Below are 9,785 nucleotides of genomic sequence, written 5' to 3'. Positions count from 1 at the left end.
CCCAATACTGCTGTGGGAAGTTCCACTGACTTAAAGATTATGAGTTTGATCAAGAATTGCCATTGCATGAACAGAAGGATTCCTTACATTTGCTGATGGGACATAGATCCTGCTGCACGAAGGGGATTTTTTCTGATTTCTTCCTTCCACTGGCAGCGAGCAGTGCCACATGCATGCTATTCCAGAGGTAGCCCCCAACCCTACAGAGGGTTGGAAAGATGGTTTGGCCAGAATTGCCTCCCCTCCCTCCAGTGGAAAATCACATGAGCAGAATTCTTGCTGTGCAAACCAAGGGTCAAACTTTGGGAAGGGGGGTAGGGGGTAAGCCAATTTGATTAGAACTTTCTAAAGGGTAGAGTATAAATCCATAAAATAAAAACGATTAGAGAACACATCAAAGTAAGATTTTGTTTTCCCTTTTTTATCATATCACAGATGGCTAAGTTGCAGATAAAAACCACACCAAGGTTTGATTTTTAAAACATTTTTATTAGGCACATAACCAAAATGATTTGAGAAAATCTGAGCAGAGATTAAAATGAAAGATGTTTAAACACACCTTTTCTAAACTTACAGGCGCCCTAAATACTATAAACATGCCATCCTAGCCATGTGTAGACAAAATACTTTTTTCTGTCTAAATGTGCATAGTATTGTGCCCTAAATTAAGCAGCATTCTTTACCTTGTATGGCACCTTTCTTTACGTTCTATCCATGCTGTGACTGAGATATATTTTTCCAGACTAAAACCCTCCCTGAGCTGCATGGCCAGGTCCAAGGACATATATGGGCTTTATGCTGTCTCCCCCTTATGAACAATTTCTTCCCATCATTAACCATGTCTGATACCATGAAACTAGCAAATGCTATTACCGCTTACACATTCTGAGTTTGATTAAAAAAAACTGTCACCCACAACTAATCTAGGCTTGCATTGTTTATGCTAGGAAGCCTAGCAGAAACATACCAACAATATTAAGTTCTTGTAACTTGCAGTGTGCTATATGTTCTGTGCCTGTATAGTGTGTTTAAGACACAACATTCTACCAAGCTTTCAGTGGAGGAAGTTTGGCTTTTCCTTAAAGCAAGCCTGCAGTTTAGCTGCTGGTGGTGAAGGGATGAGGAACATGATGCTCTCCAAATGTTGGACTACAACACCCATCAGCCCTACCAAGCAAGGCTGATGGTGGGAGCTGTAGTCCAACTACCACAGTCCTGAAAGAAAGGTGCCTGTTCCTAGCAAGATGCAAGAGCACCAATGATCTACCATTGCTGAAAATAGTGGAAGAGAACGAATAGGAGATTGCAAGTGGAGACAGAGACCTTGATGACGTGAAGATCTCAAGTCATGCTTATGTGTGTTAAAATGCTTGTGATGGTAAGCTTATTTAGACAATGCAAAGATATTGTCAGTGGTGGTTCCATAACAGACTCAGGGACTGGGAGCTCCAGAGTTTCAGACCACAGCCCTGTTATAACCATATTTAATATCAATGTGCAACAGCCTTCCATATACACATATACACTCATTTTATTGTAGGAAGACACTAGTGACAAGATGTGGGAAGATATACAACAATAATTCCAATTCAATATGCTGGGGAACCTAACCAACCACAATCTGGAATGCCATGAAGGCAGTAATCTATGTCTCCTATATAAGCCAGAGGGCAGCCCTTAGATCTAATGAAGCCAGGCATAAGAAGTTGGGAGCAGAAGTAGCCAAGTTAGAACAGCTTCATAAAATACAGAGGCTCCACTAGTGTGTTCAAGGATCATCTAAGAAATCAAAAAGCTAGAGGCAGAAGTACAAAAAATTGCAACTTGACTCATTTTGAAACAAAAATATAATTTTGGAGAGAAAAGTTCAAAACGTCTAGCAAATGCCCTAAAGAAAGGAGCTAGGAACACAAAGCACTCCAAAATGAAAAAAATATAGGAAACTCCAGCAGAAAAATTTGTGAAAATGTCACACATCGGGGTGGGATTGAAAATACGTATACAAAATGGGGCTTCAGCAAGAGCTTAAATCAAGGCATTACTGAGAAGGAAATCCTGCAAGTGATACCAAGGCTCAAAAACGACAAATCTCTAGGACCTCTTTGCGTCTGAATGGCGCCATTTTGGCTACCAAAGGACTAGCATTCAGAAAAAATATTTTTTTAAAAAATAGAAACTCCATTCAATGTTGATGTGATTTCCTTGCGTTTTCTATTGCAGAAGAGGGAAGTAGAGCAGAGCAGCCTCCCCCAACCTGGTGCCCTCTAGATGTGTTTGATCACAACTTCCATCATCCCCAGACAATGGCCATGGTGACTGGGGCTAATAGGAGTTATAGTCCAACTTCTCTTTAGGGTGCCAGGTTTGGGAACTCTGGAGTAGAGCTAGAAATGTGGCGTTAGTTTACAAGGTGAGACGCGCTGCCATCGTACTATGAATGCACATGCTCCTGTGATGGAGGGCAAGTGGAAACTGTTGGGCATGTGCTATTATATTGTCCCTTTTAGCGAGATATTCATTGTGTCTTTATTACACCCATTCTACAAAAAATGCCAGGCAGATCAACTGAATGTAACTTTTTGCTCTTCTTTCTGATCAGGACCCACCATGCTACAGCTATGAAGGCCAGGGTCTATGCAGCAGCTGTTTCTTGCTGTAAACTTCTGGCAAAACAGTAATATCCCATTTAGCTAATACACAGCACTCACGTTAAGTCATTTTTAAAAAAAATTATAATTATTGCAATTGTACATTTTATATATGCTGATCTTTGATCATAATGAACTCTTATCTATCTGGGCAATGAGAGGAGGGACTGGTTCCTAAACAGACCCTTCAGTTTTTCCTACTATCTGCCTCCATCTGCCATATTACTATGGTTTTAATTTTTGTGAACAGCCCAGAGAGCTTCGGCTATTGAGCGGTATAAAAAATGTAATAAATAAATATAGGGAATACTCCCCACACATAGTGGCTTCATACATATCAGCAAGAGACTCTCAGGGAAACACAAAATTCTCCAATCTATATAAAGGCATCTACACAAAGGTTTAACATATAGAATAAAAACTTTTTTTTAATCTGCAGTATGTATAGAAAAGTCCTGCCTATAGAAATCTCACTTTGGGGCGCTATCTAGAGGCAGCCCAGATTTAACAGCACTTTTAAGGGCATTTCTCACATGCGTGGTGCTCTACCGCTGGTTCAGAAATTTGAATAAGAGCTCCAGCTACAACATTGTGAAGGAAATTATACACCCCTACATGGCAAATTGCTGCAGGGCCAGCAGCATGGACATGGTGGGTCAGATTCATGTTGCCTAGGTGTCAAGTTTAATAACCTAAATGTTTCACTCCAACACAGTATAGTTGATGAATGTACTATATAGGCAACAAAGATAAGACAATTAGTTTGGCAGAGAACTGCAATTTACTGAAGGAATACCTTGAATTAAGATTTTACAAATAATTTTAGAAATGTCAAATAATTTCAAAATCTATTTCAATACAAATGAATATAACACAAGGCTACCAGACTGCTATTCAGGTAGCAGTTATAAAGCAGTGGCTAGAAATATAATTTTCTGGTATGTGAGAATTTAAGAGCCAGGCTGCATCAGACCAAAACACAGTTGCCAACCAGAAGCAGGACATAAGTTCAAAAGCTCCCTCCCACTCTTGTGTCCTTAGCAAGTGAAGTCCTACTGCCCGATACTGGAGCTAATCTATAGCAATAATGACTAGCAGCCACTGTTAGCCCTATCCTCCATGAATTGTTTAACCCCCTTTTAAAGCCATCCAAGCTGGTACCACCATCACTACATCTTGTGGAAGTGAATACTTAACCATGGGCTGTGTGGAGTACATTCTTTTCTCTCTCCTGAACCCCCCGCTGTTTAGCTTCATTGGATGAGCTTGGGTTTTAACATAACGAGGGAGAGAAACATGTATCCCTTTTCTCCAAATCATAATTTTATACACCATTTGCTTTTTCGTATAAGAGTTGCTACAGCCCCTAATAATTTTCATTGTCCTTCTCTGTACCTTTTCCAGTTCTACAATATCTTTTTTGAGGTGCACTATATAAAGTACACCAAGTGTGGTTCAACTATAAATGTATATAAAGGCATTGATATTGGCAGCTTTAATTTAGATTCCTAACGATCCCCAACATGGAATTTGCCTTTTTCACAGCAGAACTAGCCACCACATGAAGATCTATTTCCTGGTCAGTCACAGCCAATTTACATCCAATCAGCAGAAATGTAAAGTTGTTAGCTGGGCTTTTATAGACATGTATCAAATAACTAATCTTGTCACATCACATTTCTTTCCAAGTACTGCCCCACCTCCATTTTACTCTTTAAATGTTATTTCCCCCCTTTCATTCTTCAACATTTAGCTAAAGTGGGGAGTGTAGCTATGTGACCAGCACAGGAAAATAGGATGAATTCATTATTTCATAAATAAATGTGTCTCCACGTTCACTTTCGCGCAATGCAAAATGATGGTTCCACATGGCATTCAATCTAGCACAGTATTCCCCACAATATCCTGTAATAACCATCCTCACAGGCAAGATCCCAAAACATTGACTGGCATCCCATTCAGTAAAGTGGGACTTATTCACCAGAACGTGTGTTTAGGTCTGCAGCCTTCAATCAGGAAAAGTCTGCCTAGCTTCTGCTTCTCTCTGGCTACTGGCCTCTATCGATCACCGGTACTATAAATCCACCCCAGCCCTAACTGGCCCTGTAATTAAATCATTTCCAACTTACAGCTACGGTTTACACATGCAGCCATTATCAAAAACGTACTCGCCTTTTATCACAAAAATGAAATTACGGTTTGTTTTTTTCACGCCGAATGCTATGGCAGGAAGTACCACCAAATGGGAACAGATCAATATCCACTGAACCTGGAAATGTAGAAGGGTCATCAGCAACCCCATCACAATTGCCTCACAGTCATTCTTCCAGGTCCATCCATAAATTCTGTTCAGTCACAAAAAAATGCCACAAATTAGGTCTCAAAAAAGACAGAGGGGACAAAATGGGGAAACACTAAAATAAAATGGTTTGGCAAGGAAGTCATGCGAATTCTCCAGAATAACTGAGTGAACAAAAAATAGGAAATCGGGGGGGGGGGGGAGGGGAGAAAGTACCTGTAGAAGCAAGCCTTGATGGAGAAATTGTCCCCTCCTTCTTTCCAGTCATTGAGCAGCAAGAAAACAACCCATCTCTCACAAACTTATGTTTACACAGCGCAATAAGAAAGTTCTGGTTTAATGCAATTACGATGTTTCAAGGAATGAAAGGTCATTGCAGCCCTATGTTATATTCAAACGAGAAGCCACATTCTCTGCAGCGAATACTGTGAAACCTTAGTGCAGATATCCAGCCAAGATTAAGTATTTTTAAATGGGCACATGCTTAATTCGATTGGAAATCGGTTGGGCTTCATTTGCACACAGAGGCCCCCTCAATACTAACACTGAACATCTGGGTGCATTGGTGTCAGGATTAGTGGTGTGACCCTGCTTCCTCCTCCATGCATTTGCTGGATGTAGGAAGTCTGAACAGAAATTGTGACCCTTTATTTATATGAGACATCTCATTGTCTAATTTTGAAAGAGTCTTTTTTTTTTATTTAAAGAAACATCCATACAGTGGTATGGAGCCTCCATTTATTTTATTTTATTTTACTAAAAAGAGTAAAATAGCAGCAATAGAATTAGTCAATAAATAGCAAAAAGATGAAGCCTTATTGTGCCTTTTACAGTAGAAAAAGATGCAAAAGCAAGAGAGCTTCTTACACTTGCATAAATTAATGGAACAATTTCAAGGCAAGCCTACAGAGCAGACTTCAAAAACAGGCAGTAACTCTGCTCTTGTAGAAATGTTTTACAAGAAATGATTGTAAAAATATAAACTTCTAGCTTCTTCTGTACACATGACACTATGCAACAACACAACCCTATGCACATTTACTCAAAATTCTTGAATTTATTTGGACTTACTCCCCAGCAAATGTGCATAGGATTGCAACTGTAAGCAAAGTAATTGTATCCTTGAGTTATGCTGGCAGGACAAAGTTACATTTGCCAAGTTAATTCCATGTTACACCAACATAGAGAAATTACGGTGCACGGAGTTAAAATTATGGCAAGTCTTAAAGGGCTATTATGACTAGGTCAGGGTAAAACAGGAGGCGTGGGAGAGAGGGGTATGCCATGAGTCGGAGTTCAAAGGCTCTGTCATATGGTTATCTGTCCACTCCTCTTCTGGCTGTACTGTTAAAAGCACTGTGTGGGGATTTCTACTGCTTCTGCCAATATCGGACAGACACAGCCCTCCCCAAGTAGGCTTTGGCTTACAGAGGCTGCATTTGCACCTTCCTGGAGTGAGACTCAAATCCCTATTTCCCCTTCACAGTTTCGATTCTCATGACCTCATTGCTTTATCTTCCATTGTTGCTTGTCCAAGTAGCACCTTTTGTTCTCCTTTGCAAAAAGCCTGTTTCCTCCCAAATGCATCATTCCCAGATTAGGACCTTTTGCTGGGGATCCCATGGGCTTTCTGTGCATACCTCCTCACCATGGGACTCTGGAGCTGTGATGGAAATGACATTCCTTTCATCCTTGTGTGGCCATTGCTGGCAAAAAGGCCGTTGAGCTGGCAGGGGGTTCAAATGCCTGCCTGCAGGCATCGCCTTTCTCCTGCCTAGCCTGGTGAGCCCACAGTCTAAAAAATAGAGGCAATGAGAATTGGGTTTTTTGTTTTGTTTGTGGCAACATGGTTGTGCCTTGCATTTGAGAGGGGGTGTGGAATGGGTTAAGTGAGGTCATCAAGGTGATCTCATTATTGCAGATTGGTGCCTTACATACCTAAGCAATATGGGGGCATCGTCAAGTCATGTTATGATTAGTGGCCAACTCTAGGAACTAGGAACTCTATGGGAGCAGCCATCATTATTGCTAGGCTAAATCTCTTTTCTGTAACTATTATTTTAGAGAAAGTACACATTACATTATATGTATAGTTTGGCCTCGCATGTTTCTTTCTCTTCTCCCGCCCCCTGTAAATAGCAGCTACAGCATGGGGTGGGCAACTTGTAGGTCAAGATATCTGGAGGGCCACAAATCCCATCAGCCCTAACCAGCATAGCCAATGGTGAGGGAGCATTGGAGTTGTAGGCCAAAACACCTGAAGGGCCACAGGTTTCCCTTTGGAGAAACAGGGTCAGGGGTTTAATTAGATATCTCCCCACCAAGCTTCTGACTAAAATTGTTCCATCCCAGTTGCTACTTGCATCAGAATGGAAAGCTGCCACTGGCACAAATAGCTGCTTAAGAGAAATTTTAACACACACACCTTTGTCTTGCTCCCAATCCTAAATCACCCTGCACCTGCCAGGCAGCTGCTATTTACACACACACACACACACACAAGTCCAAATGACACATTTAATGTAATGTGTAGTTTGGCCTTCAAACACAGCTGCTGAGAGAGCAAAGGATATTGTTTAAGCCATCTTGAGCTCAACTATAGGACTGCTGTGCTCAGTAGAAAAGAAAACCATTCTTCCAGGAGATTCAGGTGACTATGGAATTAGAGCCATCCCCTGTTCTTGATTTCCAAGCAGACAGATTCATAGCACTGTTTAACAGTATGTTCCAGTTGAGCTAGCTGGCCACATCCAATTGATAACCGATCCCTAGAGAAGAAGGGGGGGGATCAGGAGGGGGAAAAAAGAAAATTAATAAAATCTGTCCAAATGCTATCAGATTTACCTCACAGTTTTTTGTTGCAACAGTTACATGGGATTCCAGTTTATTTTGGGCTTCCTTCAACAATATGAATCTGCCCCCTTATTGAGATCTACAGGAGATATTCTCAAGTGGAGACACAGGAGGGGGTTTATTGAGAGGCTTCACCCTGAGGGAGACCAATAAGGCACCCTCGCTGTCAGCCTTCTACTGAAAACATAAGAACATAAGAAGAGCCACGCAGGATCAGACTACAGTCCTATCTAGTCCAGCACTCTGCTCCTACAGTGGCCAACCACCTTGGGCATTGAATATGGAAAGATGAGATAGCAATTCTTAAGAAATCAATGATTTGATGCCAATTTGACTTTTTTGTTCAAAGCATCATACTATTAGAAAACAAGCTTATTCAAAAACGTCAGGTAGCATTTAGTAGGCTTCGGACCAGCCTCGACACTTCTCACATGTACAGCAAGAGTGTGTATTTTCAAAAGCATTGATAAAGTTGGCAACTGTACGCTTGCAGGGATGGTTGCTCTGTCTTACAGCTCCATCTGTGCCTCTAGCCACACCCATTTAGCACCACCACCCTTCAACATGGAATTATAGAAGATGGGTGCAGAACCCCCCAAATCCAGCCCGCAGAGCCTCCTGGGATTCCTTGACAGCCCTTTTCCTGGTGCCAGCTAAGATGGCACAGGGAGGAGCAGCTGAGTTCCTTCCTCCATGCATCTCCCACCTCAAAGAAAAGGTGAAATGGGCAAGAGCGGGGCAATGATGCTGGTAGGCACGGCCACACGCATTGACATCCGGCCTGTAGAGGACCAATGGGGGCAAATCGGCCCGCCACCTAATATCATTCCACACTTCTGTTATATAGGAATAGTACAAAATGTAAGCATGTACAAAATGCAAGTCTCTCAGCACTGAGCAACTCCATCCTGTCCCAAGATACTTAGAATAAAGTGCAGAGCTCTGAAGCACACTTTTCTTTAAAAAGCAAGAAAATTCCACAACTCTTAAGGCTGTAATGTCAAAATGTTGACAGTTTTTTAAAGCTTTTAAGGCTTATAGTTTTGGGTGGCATACCAACACCTCTGCTAAACTTTATGCCGATGTTTTACACGCGCACGTGTGCACACACATATATATGAAGTTCAAAATGTGTAACACAGTTGTAGCTACCAGAAGCACAAAGGTTTGGTTTACAAGAGTATTCGCCCTCATATAGTATATACATTTTCCTTATGCTGCAATGGTATGTTGTTTCAATGTTTGTACATAACATCCAAAAATTACTCTGTTCCACAGCAGCTGCACTAAAAGAACTAGCTTCTGCATATTTTCCGATAAATGCCAATGTAAATTCTGAACATGGAATGCAATCAGATTGTTTGACAACACAATTTAATAGCCTACCTCTTTGAAACAATCTTGGAGAACTTATGTGCAACATATAAGGAGCATGAATATTTAATGTCTTCCCTACTTAATTATAAACTTGTTCAAATATCGTAACACTAATTAACTGCTTGACGCCAAGAAAAAAGCAAGGTTGAACATGCGCTATGTCACACCGGCAGATCTTGAAGGAACACACTGGTGCCAATTGTGTACATTTATTCTAGTGAGCACAGGCACTTCATGGCCAAGTAAGGACTGCCCACTTTCAGGTCTTTCAAGAGATCTAAATATCACCTTTTTTGTGGCAGAAATTATTCAGCTTTGAAAGGGATAAGGGAAGTTGCTACACAGAACATCTTTTCCACATAATGAAGAGGCAGGTGAGGAAGGATTATGCCCGATGATGACAGAACTTTTTTTAAAAAAAAAATGGCTTACCTGTACACCTCTTGGGAAACACAGTTATAAAGCTCCTCAGCAGTAAATTTTATACTATTATTTATCTATGAAGGAAAATAAATATATTGAAACATGTAGGGAAGACTCACTAATTCTCAATTGCTGATATTATGAACTAGAAATTATTCATCTTGGTAAAAGAACTAAGGCCTGCT

General features: G+C 41.0%; 1 protein-coding gene across 4 annotated transcripts in view; it reads right to left on the bottom strand.

Annotated features, from left to right (window-relative positions):
* Positions 1–468: 468 nt before the first annotated feature.
* The window catches only part of SWT1 (SWT1 RNA endoribonuclease homolog), a 44,390-nt gene continuing 35,073 nt past the window's right edge, over positions 469–9,785 (bottom strand). For all 4 annotated transcript variants that reach the window (XM_063134763.1, XM_063134754.1, XM_063134779.1 and 1 more), the window contains exons 17-18: positions 9,610–9,674; positions 469–7,715 (exon numbers count right to left, since the gene is read on the bottom strand). In XM_063134763.1, the coding sequence (XP_062990833.1) occupies positions 7,610–7,715; positions 9,610–9,674 (171 nt within the window). In that variant the 3' untranslated portion in view covers positions 469–7,609. The remainder of the gene's footprint in view (positions 7,716–9,609; positions 9,675–9,785) is intronic.

Source organism: Elgaria multicarinata, chromosome 1 (genome assembly GCF_023053635.1).
Source record: "Elgaria multicarinata webbii isolate HBS135686 ecotype San Diego chromosome 1, rElgMul1.1.pri, whole genome shotgun sequence".
NCBI lineage: Eukaryota > Metazoa > Chordata > Lepidosauria > Squamata > Anguidae > Elgaria > Elgaria multicarinata.
The sequence above is the reverse complement of the archived record's forward strand: the minus strand, read 5'-3'. Positions and strand labels throughout refer to the sequence as shown.